The sequence below is a fragment of the Dromaius novaehollandiae genome, chromosome 16 (assembly GCF_036370855.1).
Source record: "Dromaius novaehollandiae isolate bDroNov1 chromosome 16, bDroNov1.hap1, whole genome shotgun sequence".
Classification (NCBI taxonomy): domain Eukaryota; kingdom Metazoa; phylum Chordata; class Aves; order Casuariiformes; family Dromaiidae; genus Dromaius; species Dromaius novaehollandiae.
In genome coordinates, this window is record NC_088113.1 from 10,355,771 (window position 1) to 10,375,766 (window position 19,996).

A 19,996-nucleotide genomic window follows, 5' to 3' on the forward strand; every position below is an offset into this window, starting at 1 on the left:
TTTTGTTGCCAGATGGAGATGCATAGTTTTCTAAATATGAATTTCTCCTGGCATCTCTAATTAGATTGGGAAGATAATCAAGAGATTTTTAAAGCAGATGTTGCATAGTTTGATAATTGAACATTTTCTGTTTGTTTTTTTTACATATATGTCAATTTGTTACTTTGATTCTAGTTGTATGCCAAGGCTGTCATAACAACTAATCTAAAAGATGCAGAAGGATGAGTATTTTGAGAGCATGCACATGAGGGAGGGATGGGAATTGATGGATGTAGATGAGTAAAGAATTGTGTGTGGAGGTCCATGAGACAGAGAGATTCAATGGACCATCAAGTCAGTCTACAAGGCTGTGGGATGGTCTCTGAAAGGAACCCAGAAATCCCATCAGTCAGAGCATCCAGACAGCTTGTAGAAGAGGCATCAATGGGAACTTCTCTGCAGTGGCTGGGAAAATGGGGCTTTTTCATGAGGCTTTGCTTTTATTGTTGCCTATATTAATATTCTTGCCTGAAGGTTTGGGTTTGGAAAGCACTTTAAAAATACCTGGTTTATGTTTATGTAACTTTTTGATTTATACAATGTGCTTCATACGTTGCTCTAGGCACACAGACAATGCAATTTGTAGTTAATGTTAACCCAAAACAAGCGTATTCTATCCTGTTAGCCCATAGGGACATACGTACACACACTGCACCATATGAGGGGACAGCAGCTGGTACAGAGCCCTGGGGCCGACGTGTTTACCCAGTTGGAAACATCATGATACTAGAGGAAAAGGAGACTTTATGGCTGAGTTCATATAAGAGTTCCTGTCCTTGCAGAACATTGTAGGTATTATTTGAGAAGTAGGAAAGGAAAGGAAGCATTTTTCTAATAGCTCAGTAATTTTTTTTTTTTTTACGCTTCCACACCAAGAACTGAAGAGAAGTATTTCTAGGTCAAGCAGCTTTCTCTACAAATGACAATGTTCTGCATATTTTGAACAGGTCCTTACAGCTATCTCCTTGTTTCCAAAGCAGCTGGGAGAGACTTAACCTCTTTGGTATTTGGGGGTCCTGAGTACTTGAGACTTGCGTAGCTGGGTCATTTCCCTAGGGGTACTCTTCAAAAAGCTGGTGGGTTTCCAAGAGCACCATTACTGAGTAGTACTGCATTCTCCCATCTGTGCTACTGTCTGCTACAGTAATAATAACAAAAAGTAAAATAATCAGTAGAAACATAAGGAAGTTTGGTTCAAAGGTCTTTTACTTGAGAACTGATGAACAGCATCTTCCTTTTCAGGCTTCTGGGTGGGCACCTTTGAAGGGATTTAGATATTCTGGCTTGTGCAGAAAACTTGTAGCTGATGTGTTTCCAGGTGCGTGCTGTATGTAGGATGAAATTTGCAGCTTCCTGACACCAGTAAAGGCAATCAATGGTAATGGTATACATTACATATTCATTATATAACATGGTTGTTCTAAGAAACACAGACTGCTGGAAAAGAAGGATTAAAATAGCAGCTGCTAATTTCAGAGCCTTCGAAGACTGAACCCAGGAGGAGAGAGAACCCACTTAATTCCCTTTGGGGCTCTGGCTGAGGGTGTGTGTGAAAGGACTAGTCCTCTCTGGGGGGTTTTCCAGTACTGATGCTCTTCCAGGGTGGCCTGCATCGAGGAATATTTTGGCTGTGCCTCAGTATTTCCCTATCGCCTGTTTGAGAGGTTTCCTTTATCTGCAGCATTTCTAATGCTGTCTGGCCTTTTCCTTCCCTTCTGATACTTTGAAGCTGAGCAGGAATTCTGGCTTATTGCTGCTCCTCCCAATCTGAGACAGCAGTGCAGAATTTAAGAAACGTTAAAGGCACAGTTGAGTTGTGCATCTCAGCTCTGCCCGTAGTTACTGCTGCTGTGTTCATGAGTTGCATAGCTCCACTTATGGGGCCAGCTTGCATGTCTGTATGCATCTGTGTTCCATGCGTAATTAATGGATATATATGGTTAAAGTAACTAGGGTAGTGTGTATATTTTGAGTATCTGCTGGGCCCTGGCCAGCTGGGATACCAGGTTTGTTCCAAAGGTGACGGAGCCATTGTTGAAGCAGGGCTGAGTACTGAAACACAATGTGACTGCCAGATTGCCAGGCTGATCTTCCAAAAGGCCGCCTTTGCTTCCCCTTGACTGTTATTCCAAAAGAGAACGATGACTGACTGCCTTTTCTCCACTTTCGTTTGTAGATGGGGATGGTCGGAGACTCAAAGGAGCCATCCAAAGGAGCACAGAAACTGGACTAGCTGTTGAGATGCCCAGCCGGACTGTCCGTCAAGCTAGCCATGAATCCATTGAGGACAGCATGAACAGCTACGGATCAGAGGGAAAGTAAGTCATTGAAAGTGAGCTGGATAATCACTTGTGGGATGCTCTGTTCTTGTTATACCTATTAATTTTCCTCTAACATGATAAATGATGTGGTTTTTTTGACTTGTCTATGCTGCAGGTGTACTGCCCATTCAATTAGAGCAGAGCAGATCTCTCCCTGCATGGCTGGCACATACTTTAGTTGTTTATGTACTTTTTTTCTTTAGTGTCCTCATTATTCTGAGCTGAAGCAGATACCCATTACTTTTAACAGCTTTGCCTTTAGAAGAATAGTTCAGGGTGAATGGCTGAGGATCATTACTGGCGATAAATTATAAGCCAGGAGCCTTTACCATGTTGCAAAATAGCTGTCTGTCTCCCCTCTTCCAAAATAGCCTTTTGGACAAAAAATTATGCCAAGGAGTGCTGAGGTGATGGAAAGGATACAAGTAGCAAAATGATCATATTGATATCAAAATATATAGTTAGAAGCCTCTGTATATTTTGGTAAGAAACTGTTTTTCCATTTCACCTGAGTTAGTGTTCTCAATGAATGTATTTTAGAAATGTTTTCTGACCCTAAGAGCAATTATAACACGCTTTGTTGTGTATAGGTTTTACACCTGAATGCAAAGCACAGGAACCTAAGTCCAGAATTTTAGGGTCTGACTTGGCTCAAATTCTACTTTTTGTATTCCCATTATTTGAAGTAATATATGGAGATTATCATCACTTTATTAAGATGGCCATTCATGGGAATCTCTTGAGGGGGAAAAACCATATTTGAAAAGGGGGTGGAGGGGAATAAATATCAGTAGATTTCCTCCTTCTAGGTATGAGGCCAAAATATCTGTATACCTAAGTCATGTACTGCTCAAGTCGAGTACTGTACCGTACTTGGCTTCTCTCTGTGCCCTCTCTCCAGTCCTTTGTGGTATTCCAAGTGTGCTGTGGCACTGTAATGGTAGAATAGTGTAAAGGCGCTCTCAAGTAGTTAATGCCGTTCTAGTATTAAATAAGTAACATGCTGTAAATTTAAAGGACTTTCTTTAGCTTTAGAAGTAGGCTAACCCTAGAAAAGTATCGTAGATCTGCACTGAAGGTTGGGAATAGTAATGAGAAGTCTGCAATAGAAATGTTGTCACTCCAAAGGTGGGATGCACCTTCTCTCTCTTGTGAGCAGTTGTCTCTGGAGAAATATTCCTACTATATCACCAAAATCCTGTGGCTTGGAGTGCTGCCTCCACTACAAGATTCAGAGGATTAGTGATTAAGTTCAGTCCCTTGGCAGTGCGGGGCAAGAATCCGCTTTGCATGCGGAGGAGAATGCTTTGTATTTATATAGCTTACCCTCCTGGGAAGGGGTCATGCTTCTCCCAAAGGCCTGTGGCCTATCGTTATATATACTGGGTGCTTTGATTGGTCTTTCAACAAAATACTGCACCCATGCAAGCACTGTTTTATGCTTGAGGCAAGGAGCATGTAGCTATCAGCTCAGCAAAGAAAAATCCCGTCTTGCAATCTAAATATGTTTGTTAGAATAAGTCTAACATGCAGTATTAGAATCTCAAACGCTGCCAAAACAGCCTCATTAGCCCCTCTGCGAGGGATGGGACAGTTTCTCCTCTTACTTCTCTGGAAATTGCGATAAATAGTTCTTGAATGCTTTGTTCCTAGGCAGGATAATTGATCTTCTCTGGAAAGCCCTTGGGAATTTCAGTTATCTGTCAGAACCACAAGCGATAAGCAAACAGGGTTGAGAATACAAAGAGCTAAGAGGGCTCTATTCTCTAGGAACATGGTGGGAGGGGAGCTTCTCCTTTCTTCTCCCATGGCAAAGAAAGGAAGTGTTTGGGCAATAGCTTCGAGGGGCAGAAATTTTTTCTGCTAGATCAGGTTTCTGTTGGCCTCTCTCACGTGCTGCAGCTGTGTTCTGAGGGAAGCAAAGTGAAGATTCATATGACTGCATTGGCTGTGGCAGGTTTATTTTCGTTCTGAGGCTGAGTTTCTTACTGATGCAGATTCTTTTAGGTCAGAGACAGTTTTCACCAGTGACTATCAAAACCCAGTTTTCAGAAAGATGAGGTTGCCCCAGTTTTTTCCTACCATGCATCTCTTTGGTAAGTTCATGCAAGTAAGACAGGAGAGTCAAACTTCATCTTCCAAAGTTCAGCATGTTTTCTTAATGCTTTTTAAGATAAGGACTAAGAGGACACCTTCCAGAGATCACACACTGAAGTGATCAAGGATTGCAGTTGAACTTTGCTGCAGAAGGCCTTAAATACCTGTTCTCAGCCACAGACAAGCGTGCTTTAAAAGCTGATGCTGTGTTCAGCTCGCTTCATGTTTATTGCAACTAGCAAACAGCTAGCTACAATTAGCTGAAACTGCTCAGCTTCAAATGCAGAGAGTCACAAACGGAAGAATTTTCCATGCTGCATAATTCTGAGCAGTACTGTTTATAGTGTGAATACCAGAGTGCATAAAATACAGATGATTTTATGGAGAGGCTTTCATTGTATAGAAATACACTTCTCTTCAAATATGCTAGGCCCTCCTTCAAGAAAATACTCTGGGGTTTTACCTGAAAACTGAAATATACTGAAGATCAACTGGTCCAAGGGATGCGTCTCCTGGAATTTAAGATCATACAGCAAGGTGCCCGACAGTGTCAACACACTGCTCCGTGGCTTTAATTTTTGTCACACGCAAAGTCCACCAGCCATTACTGGCTTTTATACTGCACAGTCATTGTGCACTAGTGTAAGAAATCAATATAATAAAACTTCATGTGAGACGTTACAGAAGGGAAAGGTGGTATTTTTTTTAAACAAACTGTTTTCAGTCATTCACACCCCTCCTAGATTTCACTCGTGCATTCTCACCCCCACATGCAAGCGCCAACATACGTGTATCCAGGTGGTCTGGCCAGGCTTGCTTGTGTGCTACAGAGAGGACAAGGGACACCATCTGCCAAGTCCTCACTGTGTCTTCTGAGTTCTTCTTGGACAAAACTGGTGCTTGGACTGGTCTCTTATACCTGCTAGGACTTGCCCATTATTATGAGGTGGCACCTTGGGGTCTTGCTTACTTCAGCCTCTGTAAATCTTAAGTAATGCTGGTACCTCTTTGTTTCCATGTTTTGAGGATCTGTATGGCTATAGTCTGTCTTCCTATGATGTGCTCTCTAACCTTGTTGTCCTCCTCCTGTCATCAGAGCACAGGTCTTCTGCTGCCACGTTGTTTATGCTTTCAGGCACACAGATGTTTCCATTCATAATTCATCCATCAATCTTAATATTGGTTACAAATCTTTACTGTAGTGAGTATTTTCTTCTAGACATGTACTTAAAAATGTGCGTGACAGGACAGTAACCCACTGTAGCAAGTGCCTACCAGGCTCTGTCAGGACAACACCAAGATTCTTGCAAGGATAAAATTTGGCAGATAAGAGTAACTCCCAAAGAAATCCCTAGGATTCAAGAAAAAGCTCCAGCTCCATTCTGGCTCTTGGACAACTTATATTTTGTTTTGGCTGGGTTTTGCTGCAGCTGCACAAGAGCATGTTGCAACATTCAGAAAGCAAGATTCTGGACTTATGTGTAACTTATTGCTGCCAACCACTTTCTTTCTGAAAATGAAGCAGAAAGACAAAAATGGACTTGGAACAAAAGATTGTTAGCTGCCTTAGTCCGTAATACATAGTACTGGTAGGCTTTTTTGTTCTTGCTGACTACTGCTGAGATGATTAATTTACAGAGAGCTACAGCAATTTTTCTCACCTTAGAAAAGCGCAGCAGGTGATGACTAGCAAAGACTTAGAGGAGTGTTCTTGTAATATCTGAGGAGATTAGCCTTCCTTGTCCAGCAAGGAAGCATCTTGTTCATCATATTATCTCTTTTTTCCCCATCATGAGGGCAGTGTCTGCCTGGGCCCTGCTCGAAGCTGCCATCGCGATGGGAGCTGGGCACGCTCCTGCCGAGCCCCAGCCTCCGCGCTCAGCGCGACGGCCCCGCTGGGCATGGGCATCTCGTGGTCGTGGGATTTGTTCTGTCCCTTACTGTTCCTGTAAATTACAGCTTGTACCAGTTTTCCCATCTGTGTGTGCAAGGAAGGAGCCACAATAAAAACTAACTACTGAGCAGTGCTGATAAGGCTAATTTGAACCAATGTCAGGACTTAGACTGGGATAAGTGCCTGCCTTTGCCTGCTTTCCTATAAAGCAGTAACTAAAAGAAAGCTGGGGAAAGTACTGGTCTGGCTTGCGACAACACGGCCATGTTAAAATTCACCTTCCTTCATCAGAAGTACTGCCGCAATGTCCACCTTCATTCAAGAATTGCCAGAAGACTGCATCCTACAAAGTGCTGGTCACCAGCTAAAAGATTCATAGCATGGTTATTCGTTCAGTGCCTTTTTCAGTATCCAAAGCCAGGAGACTTCTAGACTCTTTTATGGCAAGATATCTTCAGGGCTCTCCTATTATGCAGATCTTGATGTAGTAATGAAATGTAGTATTAATACAGTTCAGCCTGTAAGAAATCAAGGGCTGGAGGTCTCAGGAAAAGGTGACCGGGGGAGGCAAGGAGGATTGGTTCTGTAATATGCCGAGAAAACAGTCAGTCTTTTCAGCAACAACACATCTTTTTGTGTTGCTGGGCTTGACCAGCATGGCTCAGAGAGGATGCAGCCTTGCAAATGATTTAGTTATAGCACTAAATGCTGCGAATTTGCAGAGCGCAACTGCTTGGGAACGGGCAGGGTTACTCGGAGAGCAGGCAGCCACCTTACTCGTACTCCGTATGTCTGAGACAACTTGTGATCTCTGAAAATGGAGCTTGCCTGACAAGGTGGGGAAGGGAATGGGGGAGGTCTTTGTACAAAACTTAGTGCACAGTTCTTATAGCTCGATTTAGGTGACAAGATTCATACAGCAGAAGGAACCTGAGGTACAAGTGGAGTACAGTGTGTTACAGCACATAAGACAGTACGTCACAGTGCTAAAAATGTTGCAGAAAGTGGAGTGGCCAGGAAAGAAGTCAAGCTTGTTGAGGGGCAGAGACTGGATATTGCCTGCCTGTGAGAAAAGGTGAGCGATTAGTGCTGTCGTGTTGACTTTAGATACTTCAGGGATAGGCATTTATAGAAAACCTTTTGCAGCTAAAGCGGAGGTTCCTACAGCATTCGCGTTGTCTTTGAGAGCCCATCATGCTGTGCTCGTGTACCTGGTCCAAGGCACCATGACACTGTAGTCGGATGCACATTGTGTTAATAGTTCCTGATGTGTACAATAAATACTTTAAAGGAAGAGGCAGTGGGCATTAGACTAACCAGTTCTGCCTTCTCCTTAGCTGATAGATATCTAGTTGGCTTCTATATTAGTTAGATCCAACTTAAAAGAGCTTAACATGCCGTATGGATGAGTGTGATTATTCTAAAGTACGTTACTGCTCCCTGAAATTGAAGGGTTTTTTTTTTGTTTTTTTGGTTTTTTTTTTTTTTTATTCTCAGATAAAATGGCTGTCAAATGTTATCTGTCTGGGAGGAGACCTTCCTTCCTTCCTTCTGGATGAAGGAAGCGTATGTTGCTGTTCCTGGTTTCTAAAGACAGAGAACCTCCCTGTGCAGTAGATGTGGATGTACAGCAAATCCGTTAGTTCAGCTATGGAGGTCTAACCACTGTTGCATGTTTTGTTGCATAGCTGCAGCTTGCTTACTGTCAGTTTGTGCACTAAGGCGGGGGGGGGGGGGGAAGGTCTTTTAGGAAATATTTACAAGAGGAGAATAATGGTTCCTGAACCCCAGAAATGCCCCAGCCCAAACAAATTCCATGTACATACTAGCCACCATGGAGCTCCTCTTTAATAGTGTATCACTTCTAAAGGCTTGAGTTACTAGAAACGGGTGGTTGTGTGGATAGTGTGAATAAAGCCATGAAAAGCACAAAACAAAATGTTACCTTCTGAAAATAGCTGTTTGCTGGCTGTACCGGGGGTGGCTGCATTGCAGCTGGCTGTCTTCCCCACTTGCCCGCCTCGCTGAACCCACGGCACTGGAGCAGCGCGTTGTTGCAACGCCCTGCTGTGGTGGAGAGGCTGATGGGGATTTGGGACAAGGAGGACACGAAGTCTTCTCACAACAACCCGGTTCTTGCCAGAGCTCCTTGGCAAAAGGGCGTTGCGCCCAGCCTGCGCAGGGAGCAGGAATGCCTCGCTCCAGAGTCCTTCTGCACGGACGTAGCGGCAAATATCTGGCTGTTACAAGCTGGTACAATTGAGAGCAGTCCCAAGGTCTTGTAAGACGGAGTTAAGAAGCACTGTATCAAAGGCAAAAGAAAGGAAATATTCTGGCCTGTCCTTTGAATAGACAGCTCCCAAATGGTGGTGAGGAATGATGCGCAAAGGACAGCGTAGTAAAGCACAGGGACAGATCTGCTAAGGAAGGCTCGGTATCTCCATCACTGGAGGGCTTTTAAGAACAGATTTGGCAAACATCTGTCATGAACGATGTAGGCTGATCTGTTCTTGGGACCAGCTTGTGAACTAGGCAACCTGTGGAGGTCCCTTCCTGCCCTACTTTGTATGAGTTTTGCAATGTCCTGGCAAGCCGGATCTGCAGACACTTGCAGCAGCATAATGATGGTACCTGGCATACAGCAGCCCAGAAGCAATTTAAAAATAGATCTGTAAAGAGGTCACACGAACTCCACATGGATGAGGAAAGACATTAATGATACGTTTTCCCTAAACGTCTGTGCTGTTACGTGCTCTGCAAGCTAATGCAGTGAGGAAGCAGCTGAGTAGAGCTACGTTCGCAGTACGAGAGGGATTGAACAGGTACTTTGAATTCTTACACCATTTTGCACTGCAATCGGCATTGTCCGTTACTGAGTATTACTATTGAGTGTTCAAAACGTGATCGGTTTTCAAGCAAACTTTGAAAAACTAGCTCTCAGTGTGAGTACATCTAATGAAGGGCGGTCTTGCAGTGAAGAAACCAACTGCATGATGATCTGTACACAGAAAGGAAGGGCACAAATTTTGCAGTGTATGGACTGGGAAATGCCACTACCATAAAAGAACAGAGAAGCAAGCAACTGGCAAAGGGCCTTTAAGCCACTCCTAAATTATACCAAAAAGGGCAGATTTCATATGCCCTAACCTACAGCATGTGCAACCCAGAAGTACTGTCTTCAGAGACTGCTGCACAGATTTCCTGAGTAATCAGGATTATGAATGTTGGCTTTAAAAAACAACAACCAAAAAACCCCCAAACAGCTAGGCAATCTCAGCCCCAGCTTCCGCACAATTCATAAAACCGTTGAAGGCATAATCTTGTCACCTTCTTTGCAAAGTCAGGAGTGATAACTACAGATGAATTTTGCACGTGTGGTGCATACGGGCGTTCCTTGCAGGTCTGCCAGGAGCCTGCGAGCTTGGGCCCACAGCTCTGCATTAGTCGTAGCCTTGCAAACTGGTGTCTGCGTGATCTTGTCTCCCTCTCGTGGGTGTCCAAACAACTGCAGCGATAGCAATTATCCCCCGCCGTCTCGAGGTGTGTCCGTGCTGCGATGCTGTAATGCCTTCAGCGTGGCCTGGATGCATCCAGGCTAGCTGCAGACTGGCTTGTGTACCAGAAACAACTTGAAATGGCTGTTTTACCTTTGTGTCTCAGGTGGATTTTGCAGCCTGGGCTGAGCCTTGTGGTGCTGCTGGTACCTGAACTGACACAACTGATGCTACCGCAGGTTCTCGCTAGTGCTGCTCTGCCCAGACCCACGCTGGTGGTGTCAGAGGCCCCAGGATCAATAGCACAGGAGATGTCTTGAAGCTGATGACCCAGTTGTGTTTGTCTCCTTACCTAAACCCAAAGGCCGTGTTTGGCAGGTCCTCAAGCAAAGCTGCCCTTCGTTCACACTTGTCACCTTCACCCCGCGAGTGTCACTGTCCCCCCGGGTTCTGCCTGTGCCTCTAGGTCAATAACACAGTCAAAGGCCACTGAAAACACAGCAAAACCCACAGCCTTTAACTTCATTACAATCATTTGATTCAGCTGTGGCAAAACAGAGCCCGTGAATCATGATTAGTGAAAGCAGAGGGCCAGAGAAGAGATAATTAATTTTTCTTTCCTGTTGAAAAGGCTGTGCTGCACTCGCTCAGTGGCACATTTGTGCCCTTTAGACAGAAGGCTGACAAGTGTCACCTGTTAATCTTCTCCGCTTGCTGCTGTTTGTCAGCATGAGATGGTGCTGCAGCAACAGCCCCGGTCCCCCGGGCCTTGCTAGTTGTGACAGTTGCTATTTGCAAGTCAGCTGTCTAATGCTCCCTCTTTATTCCTGCAGCTATTTTTAGCACTTCTTTTTGAATTGAAATGCAAAAAAGTACCATTTTGGTGATAATCACGTTGCAGCATTTTCTTCCCTTAAGGTGGAGTGATTCTGGGGTGAAAAAGAGGGGGCTTTAAATGACTGAAACTGAAAATAATCCCATAGTCTGGCTTCTAGATGGTGAAAAACAGAATTGCCATTCCAGGTTCACTCCAGTGCGTGTGAAAACCCATCTGTTGGCCGAGCTCTCTTCCTACCCGCTTCCATTACGGGAAGAGCAAATGAGCAACCTGGCAGGTCTGTGCTGCAGGGCTCAGAATCGCGCCCTGAGCAGCCCCCTCGCCTCGGTAGCCCGAGCTGCTCTGTGAGCACTCGACATTCACAGCTCGATGAGCAACATTTGTGCATCCTAAATTTGGCCAATGCAGCTAAATGATTCCTGCTGTTCTTTTTCTTTGCATGCCTACTGGATTTCTGCAGTTTTATTTTCCCCTTCCCTTCCCTCTCCAGGGAGAAGCAATAGCTTTTGTGGAGGTGACTTATGATTTTTCCAGACAGAAATTGTTTCTATTCCAGGGTTATTGACAATGTCCAAATATGTGTTCAGGAATCACTCAAAGCCAAGGACTGTGATTCAGAGCTGCTGCTTCTGATGTCTGATAAAGCAACACCGTAAAAAAATCAGCCTCTGTGCAATGTAGAGGCCAGTTCCACCAGCTAATGGCATAGTCTATTAAAGAATTAATTCCCTACATCCTCCTCTCCCAGCCAAATATAACAACAGGGAACACTAAATGAGTAATGTAATTTTGAGTTTCACATAGTGCTAGTAAACCTATAAACTGAAGCTGTTATCAAAACTGCCTGAGTCTTGACCTTGGCATCTGGTTTTGGATGGACTTCTTCCTTTTCTCTGAAAATTAGCCTCAGTGTTACCAAGCAATAGCAGCTTCCTTTGTTCCAGCTACTCAATTACTCGCCTTGCAAGTGTCTGGACAGCCATGTCATGTGCTCACGGGCACAGCCCTGGTGCCCCTGCAGCGATCTCCTTCATTCTGGTCTCACTCTCTAATTTGCACTGACAAATGTTCACTGTTTCAACATAGTCCTCAGCCCTCCCGCTTCTGAGGCAGCCGTGGTGGTAATCACCGTGTCGGAGTCTACCTGGGCTGAGTTGGCAGCGATGTTAGCTTTGCAAACGCTTCCAGTTTCTCTTGGTTGCCCTTTAGCCCAACAGCTCTTTTAATGCTGTTGCATTCTGCTCCTCGTGCTCTTCTGCCCTGTTCTCCCATGCTGGAATATTGTTGATGCAGGCTGCAGCATCTGCTGCTCCATTAACGGGTGCCTTCATTTCCCAGGGAGCTGCCTCAGCTGCTAGGCAGAGCCTCTGGGAGCAGTGCTGCCCAAAGGAGGTGGCGATCGGCGTGCAGGAAAGCATGTGCAGTTTCTCTCCAAACACACGGCAAGTACAGATAAATATTTGCTATTAGCCTTCACCAGAACTCTCTCCCCAGCAGGTATTGGAAAATGGTCCCCCCGTGGCATAGTTATTAAGTTATTTTGAGTCTGCAGGTGGGCAGAAAGGTCTCTCTTCCGTGCTGTCCTGCAGTGAGCAGCAGATGGAGTTTCTCTGGATGGTCTCCTCCCTGCTTTGCACAGCAGTAACCCAGTCACACCCCACCACGTGCTCTGCCTTTGGGGGAGAGCTTTCTGAGACCCAACTCTGGGTATGTTTCAGGCTGCTTCAACTCTAGTCTCACTCAATCCCTGGATTTTTCTTCCATTATTCTCATCCCAGGCATCTTCTTAATGAGACCAAGCATCTGCTTTTAACTTAGCAATGAACATTTCTCCTGAACTGTTACAAGTTCTGTCTTGTCAGCTTCTTATTTACATGCTTGTGCAGGTCACATACTCCCTGGGGTAGGAGTAAGACCTAAGTTTTACCCATTTATCTTCCATGAGTTTAAGAGAGTGGAAAAAAAAAATTTACCTTCTGGCTGGTAGTCTCTTCAGATCTGCTGCTGAATCTCATGTCTTTCTGTCAGGTCTCCTTTCTCTTGAACTATCTGGGATTCTCTAAGCATTAGTTTTCATCCTTTTTTGACTTTCTACAGGCAGCTCAAAATGCCCGAGCCAGCAGACTCGAGGAGTCCCTCTTGCCTCCACGGGCAGAGTGCGAGAGAGCTCACTTGTCCCCTCCTCGTATGGGCAAATAACGAGCCTGATAAAGCCCGCCTGGCTCCGGGCCCCCACTTCCCTGTCCCGTGTCCCTGTCCCTGCAGGTTTCAGCAGCCCTGGGGATGTCTCTGTGTGTGTGCAGTGTGTCCTCGAGAGCCCTGTCACAGACTGAGCACCTCCGTCCTGCTCCTCACGCAGCGCAGTGCTCCATCCATCCATCCATCCATCCATCCAGGCAGGCAGGCTCCCGTCCAGCCGGGCCGGGAGGCAGGAGCCGCGCGCCGATGGAGCCGTGCGCCGATGGAGCTGCGGCAGCCTCTCGCCGTCTCTCCCCTCCCGGGCGGGATGGGCCTCGCGTAGTGGGGGCATCAGTGACACAGCCAGAACCACTTACGCTTTCTCCCCAATTAATGGCAGGTGTAGGTCCTGCTGTTTTCGTTGTGTCTGAAAGCATGACCAGGAAGGTTTGTGCAAACAGTCAACAACCACTGAGTCCAGAGAGGCTTTGGGGAAAATTCCCCCTGTGCAAAGGATCCATCCTAAGCCTTTGCCTTCCAGGACATCAAGACACGCTCCTGTCTTGTCCCTTCTGCACAAAGGTGACTTTTGTGAAGAACTGAAGGGCAGGTTTTTGCATGCTAAGCACTCAGCAGCTCCCTGCATGACAGCGATAACCAGATTTCCCAAAGAGTGCAGATCAGTACAGAATGAAGGCGCAATGCTCTTGGGAAAACTGGTCATTTAATTCATTGCCCCTGTCACAACAAAGGGAGCTCTCCTAGAAACCTGTCATTTGTACCTGCGTTGGTGACGTGCTCTTCAGCCACATGCGTGGTGTGATGCTGAGGTCTGTACGCCAGCTTCATCGTCGCTCCTATGAATAACGAAATATTCCCAGCAGGCTGAGACCGGCTCTGCGAATAGCTAATGAGAGCTGAAATCTCAACCTGGAATTAGCACCATTCTGGCTGAATGGGATTATAAAAAAAATCTTTAAAATGTCTTTTAAATGTAAATGTCTTGCAGGGGGGGATCAATGAATCTTTGTGGCTGACTCAGTTGTGTGTGTGTGAGCCTGAAGTCCCCAGCCCTCCCCGAATGCAGGGTTTCTCGCTGAGTTCATTTGTACCATTTTGAGGGTAGGCTGTGGAGAGCCTTTGACCCTCCCCATGGGTTCGTTTCTAAGAAATGAATTTTGGGAAGCAGTGAGCTGCATCACTGCCTCGGTAATTGCCCCCCTCCAAGAACGTTTGGAAAAGTGCGGGAGGTTTGTAATTTTGCCTAACGTCCATGTGCAGCCGCTTCCCTGGGAGGAAGAGTGCAAGACGCAGCGCAATAGCGTAGGTATCCCTGGCACAAGACTCTTGACGTGTGTTGAAGCAGCTGTGTCGCGGTTTGGCAGGTGCCTGCAGCACGAGTAGAGGTGTCTAATGATGGCTTCAGGCCATTAGCACCTATTGGGGCAGCAAATTTTTCCACAGCCCATGATACAGTCATAGCTGTGTAACCCTGCGTTTGAGAGCTAGGCAGTGTCCGCCCCTGCAGTACTCTCAGATTAATCTTGATTTATATCCACGTGCTTTAAATTGGCCTTGACCCTTTTGCGCTGCTTCATCAGCGTGCAGTGTGGCAACGGGCAGCCCCTCGCCCTGCTGCAGACACGCCTCAGCTGCTCGGCGGGGAGGTTCGGAGCCCGTGTCCCTCAGCAGCTTTGGTTTCGCTGCTGTGAGGTGCAGTGCCAGTATAGCTGGTGTTTGAGGGTATCGTCCCTTAGCCGTGCGCAGATGTTACGGAGCCTCTTTATGATGGTTTCAGACCCAGCAGTGGACGCAGGTGTGAAACGCAGCCGGTGGGTGTGACGATGCTTCTGGTGCCGAGTGGCGGAGAGCGGGGCCCTCTGCTCAGTGACGGGATGCGTTGACCTGCGCGCGTGAGAGAAATAAATGGGAAATTCAGTCCCAAGGTGGACTGATGTCAGCACCCCTCATCTCTTTTGATTCCTACTCTAGATGTGTTATTCCCCTCTAAAAAATGAGGTGTGGGAAAGGAGAGCTACCAAGAGAGATCCTGTAAACCAGCCTAAGAAGCTGCTCAGATCATAATGCTGTCTGAAGGAGATGACAGGCAGCATCTGAGCCTGAGATGGCAGGGAGGTTTTCCCCTATAGACAATTAATTATAGATAAACAAGTATTAACTAATTGGTGATTGCAACCAGTACTGATTTTTTTTTTTTTTTGGTACAAGAAGAGGGACTTTAAATGGATCCTGTGTAACTAGACTGCCTGGGAATCAGTGAGTTTTGTAAGGGAAGAGGCTTCTGTAGATGCCATTCATTTCAAAGATACATTAAGTCAGGCTCTTTAATTACTAGGTTGCTTTAAAATGCAAATTAACCACTTGACAAATTCAATCTCTTCTACAGCTTGAATTTCAGTGGAGTCCATCTGGCATCTGCTGGGCAGTTTAGCGACTTCCTGGGGAGCATGGGCCCTGCACAATTTGTTGGGCGTCAGACCTTGGCCACCACCTCGATGGGTAAGGAACACAGAGATGTTAGGTGGCTTTAATTTAATCTTGAATGAACCACTCCTACGAGCCACCTAATAATGTGTCCAGCATCTGCTGCTCTACCATTCCCCAGCTCAATTTCTCAGTTAAATTAAATAAGCTTGGCTGAAAGGTTTTGCTGATTTCCGCTAATATGGTATTAGCAGGAGAATGCCAGCTTTATGCTTTCTTCTGCTGGATCTTAAAAGCATAGATTAGGTAAAATGCAGCTAAAATCCTGAAAAGGCATTCTGTACATCTTCATGTTTTTCTTGCTCGCGAAGACCCACCAGGCTCTGTAAAGATTTTCTTATGGTGCACCATAACTGCATTTTCCAAAGCAGCCTGCAATTCTAGATGCTCCGTTTTGGGAGGGATTAGAGGCTAGCTGTCACTGAAGAATATGAGACTGAGTCACCAGAGCCATGTCAGAGGGCTGAAATTAGAGACTGCTTTTGAAAATGTGGGCTTGAATCACTGCAGAGCTGCTCCAGAGTAACGCAGGAGGAAATCAGGCACTTAGGGCCTACAGTTTGTTACAGCTCATACCAGGCATGACATGAGGATTGTTATTTTTTAAAAAAAAACATTTTATTAGCCCGCAGGTGTGTTGTTTTGAAAGTCTTCTGTCTATTTTGACATTTTGGTTTAGGGGATGTGGAAATTGGCTTACAAGAGCGAAATGGGCAGCTAGAAGTGGATATCATTCAGGCCCGAGGACTGACGCCAAAACCCGGCTCCAAAACACTGCCAGGTAGTATGCTTTGACCTCTAAAATAGCTCAGTGAGTCCCAGCCTCCTGCGATGCTTGTGAACAGGTAAAATTTTGATTCTGCTTATCTTCTGTGGGAATAAGCTTCTGTGTCTGTATATGGCATTGAAAATAAGGCTGGTTGAGCAAATCTTTTCATTGCTGTAAATGCTATTTTTAGAAAAAATACTGTCTTTTCTAAAGTGAGCATGAAGATTTTTTCATATTTGACCATGTTTGTTTTTTCCAGCTGCTTACATCAAAGCTTACCTGCTAGAGAATGGCGTGTGCATTGCGAAAAAGAAGACAAAAGTGGCTCGCAAATCACTAGACCCTTTGTACAATCAGGTGTTACTCTTTGCTGAGAGCCCCCAGGGCAAAGTATTACAGGTAAGATAAGCAAGTCTCAGGTCTTCCCATCTGTCTTCTACCTCTGGTGGAATATGCTAAGTCTGGCAAAGGATCTGGAGAATTAACACTGATGAGAAAATGTTAATGCTTTCATTGAACCAACTGCACTCAATCTGAACCTAACAAGTGGAAAGGAATAACTTTATTCATACTTGAACTGATTCCTATTTGACACCCTGCCAGGTAATGTGAATGCCCACTAGGAAAAGGTGGAATTTTTTTCCCATTAGGAGATAGGTAGTATCTGTAGCAGCTAAACAGTCTCAGAGCACAGGATGTCTTCTGCATTTATATGTATTCAGAGCACTCTGCTGTGTCACCAGGCAGTCACATATCTTATCTGTTTCTACCTTTGTTCTTTTACTGCCGTATATTTTCTGCCATACTGCTCACATTTTCAATTCTGCACCTACGTTTCCAGAGGAAAGAGTGAATCACATTGTTAATTCATACCTGAATCATTTGCACCCAGTAAACCCTGGCTAAAATCCAGTGGTAATCCTGATGTAACTAATCTGCGAATTTCTATTGCTGGCATATGAATCTCCAGATAATCTGATGGATCCTTCTCATGAATGGATTCCTCGAAGGTGTTTCCCCTGTTGCAGCCAGAGTGCATGTTTTTGATCGAAGTGTGGTGGGGCCTGGCTTGGCCTGCTCTTGCATTGTGTGGGTTTCCCTACCTGCAGCCCTGCTGCCAAGTGGACCTTCATCCTGACTTCTTCTCTGTGGAGCACAGCAGTGCTGCTGACACAGGGCAGGAGGGAGTGAGGCAGGTAGTCCAACGTACCTAAAAATTAGCTTGTAAAGGATGTTGTTGAAGATGGTAAGAACCATCGATTTTGTCCTCAACAAGGCAAGCAGCCAACAGCGTTTGAAGGGAAGCTAAGTGTGAAGCATAACGTCGGTCTCTGCTTCAGAGAGGTGAGCAGCTGGGTCTCTCAGGTACAGCCTCCAAGGAGTGTCTGTGTTCAGCTCCAGGTGGTGTGAGCTGGGAGAGCCCAGCTGCTCCTGGAAAAGGTCTCCTGGGTGTATCCAGCGTTGTCTGTTGTGGGCCAGCATTTCGGCTTCGGGCACCCACTTTGGCTGAGAGGACGGCTGTGAGTCTTTGCCGTGGCCTTTCTTTTCTCACCAGACCTGGGTAGCGGGGCAGTGGGAAATGCCCCCACCTAGCCTTGGCCTCGGTAAGAAACGCTGCCAGGTTCCCATGAGCAGTACAGCAGAAACTGAGAAACAGGCCATCAAAACAAATGTCAAAATAATGTCCCTTGTGAGGCCTCCCATGCAATCTCTTAACCATGTCCTTGCCTTCGCAGCAGTCCTGGTAAAGAAGGGCAGTCCCCTTGCAAAGAGCTGTGCCTACCTCTCTGCAATTCCGCCTTCCCCTACCCTGCTCCATTTATTTGCATCTTTCAGTTTGTCTTAAAGATCCGTTTCAATGTCTCGTTGGAACTTATTCAAAGATAATAAAATTGGGAGGATGGTTATCTGCCGGTTGACATGCCACCGAACCAACTTTCTGCAATACCTAGCTCCATCCCATGCCAACTCCTAGAGTGCTAATTTTTGGCTTTTAATTGACATTCATTGTCTCTTCTACCTCATTTTACAGAAAATTGTAATGTTCTGGTTATTCAGAGCCTGGGGAAAAAAGCTGTCAGGATTAGCCAAAGATCACTGGTCACCTTCATAACCCATCATACTCATCTTCTCCTCTTCAGAACATGGACTCGCTCTGGAGTCAGTCGTCAGCTTTGTCTTGAACCACATAGGACCATTTGGTCACGTGCAGATCTCCAGCATGTTTAAGCCCATGACCCTCACTACATCTGTTGTTCCACCCACTGGTCTCCATCATGTCGTAAGTGTGATTCAGCTTTGCCTGCTTGTCTGTGCCAGCTCTCTTTCATTTGACCTTCCTCTGCATCTTCAAGCCTTTCTCTGCAGTCTGTTCTGCTTTCCCTGCATGCCACTCCATGTGTGCCCCTTACGTCACCGGTCCCGCTTGCCAGTGCTCAGCTCCTGCCCTTTCTCCAGGTGAGTAACCATGTCTCGTTGCCATCTGCCATGCGTCACGAGGTCTGAATGCAGGAGTTAAGACATGCTCTTTTCCTCAAACTGTTGGTTCTCAACCCAAGCTATTGCCCTCCATTTTTTTGTTGGTTTATTGTACCAGATCCGGGGCCCTTCCTGCCCTTTTCCCACAGGCCACTTTTTGCCTGTTGTTGTGCTTGAGGCCCATGGTCATGCCAGGGCCAGGAGTTACTTGAGGGTGTTGGAGTTGCAGCTCCGGGGATGTCTGCGGATGGGGGGGTGGGCACTAGCAATTGACCCAACCAGCAGGTCTGTGATCAGTTTTTGAGCCAGGATCCTTGTTTATAATGCTACCCACCCTCTTTGATCACTTAAAATGTCCTTAAGAGTGGGCACTCTGGCCTCAGTTGACAACATGGTGAAGTTTCATGGGTATTAGTGTAAGGGGTGCTCCTTGCTTATCTCTAGGAAATGTGGGGTTTAAGGTTATTATATTATCCTTTGCTGTATGACTGTTAGGTTGTAGAGTGCCTCACTTCATTGCCTCCAGCAGGAATAGCCCTGAGTCCTTTCCATGCTAGTATTCATAGCACAGTTTGCTCTTGCTTTAACAGATGTTACGGGAAAAAATTGACTTAGTTCCACCTCTCAAAAGGGCTTAAAACTAAAATTTAGGGGGTTGGAATTTTTTAATGTGAAAAAAAACAAGTTGAAGGAGACCGTGCCTCTGAACCCAGCATTTGCAGTTCCAGTCCTGAAGTACAAACTTATGCTGAATCAAGAGAAAAAAAGGGAATATTGAACCTGGCTGTGCTCCTAGATACATGCCTGAATCACAGATCACTTGTCTCTTCTGACACAGGCAGTAAATTGGTCTCCAGCAGAAAGAGTCTGTTCTGAGATGGAGTGAAACAGATGCATTAAATTTGTAACTTCGAGATTTTGTTAAAGAAAATTTCAGGAAGAAAATAAATTTCAGGAGGAAATAAATTTCAGGAATTGCATATCTGAAATGGCCTGTCCCATCACATTGCATACAAATAGCAGTTACCAGAACTGAGTGGAAAATCGACATTTGTTGTATAGGAAATTGCAGTAGTTTGACAATTCTTTTCACCCCAAATCAGGAGATAAAGCTCTGGAAAGCATTGTGGTTGCATTGCTCTCCTGATGCACTGTGTGTTTCATTAGCAAGCCCTGCCGTGAGTTTCTGCAGGTGGAGGAATTTTGTGTTGAACAGACTCAGAGGGAAATGTTCAATTCTGTTGAAGAAAATCAAATGTTTTGATTTGGGCAGCACTGTTGTGAAATGACCGCTTCCCATGTCGGTCCCCATCTGTTGTTGCACGTGCATGTTGTGTATCAGAGCCCAGAGACCCCTCTGAAGCTGTGTGGAGATATACTGCA

The 19,996-nt window shown here is 45.6% G+C and overlaps 1 protein-coding gene across 1 annotated transcript in view; it reads left to right on the forward strand.

The window, feature by feature from the left end:
* RIMS4 (regulating synaptic membrane exocytosis 4) overlaps positions 1 to 19,996 on the forward strand; it is a 66,504-nt gene that overhangs the window by 37,601 nt on the left and 8,907 nt on the right. The window contains exons 2-5 of the mRNA XM_026092980.2: positions 2,216 to 2,357; positions 15,269 to 15,381; positions 16,046 to 16,147; positions 16,395 to 16,534. Of these exons, the coding sequence (XP_025948765.1) occupies positions 2,216 to 2,357; positions 15,269 to 15,381; positions 16,046 to 16,147; positions 16,395 to 16,534 (497 nt within the window). The remainder of the gene's footprint in view (positions 1 to 2,215; positions 2,358 to 15,268; positions 15,382 to 16,045; positions 16,148 to 16,394; positions 16,535 to 19,996) is intronic.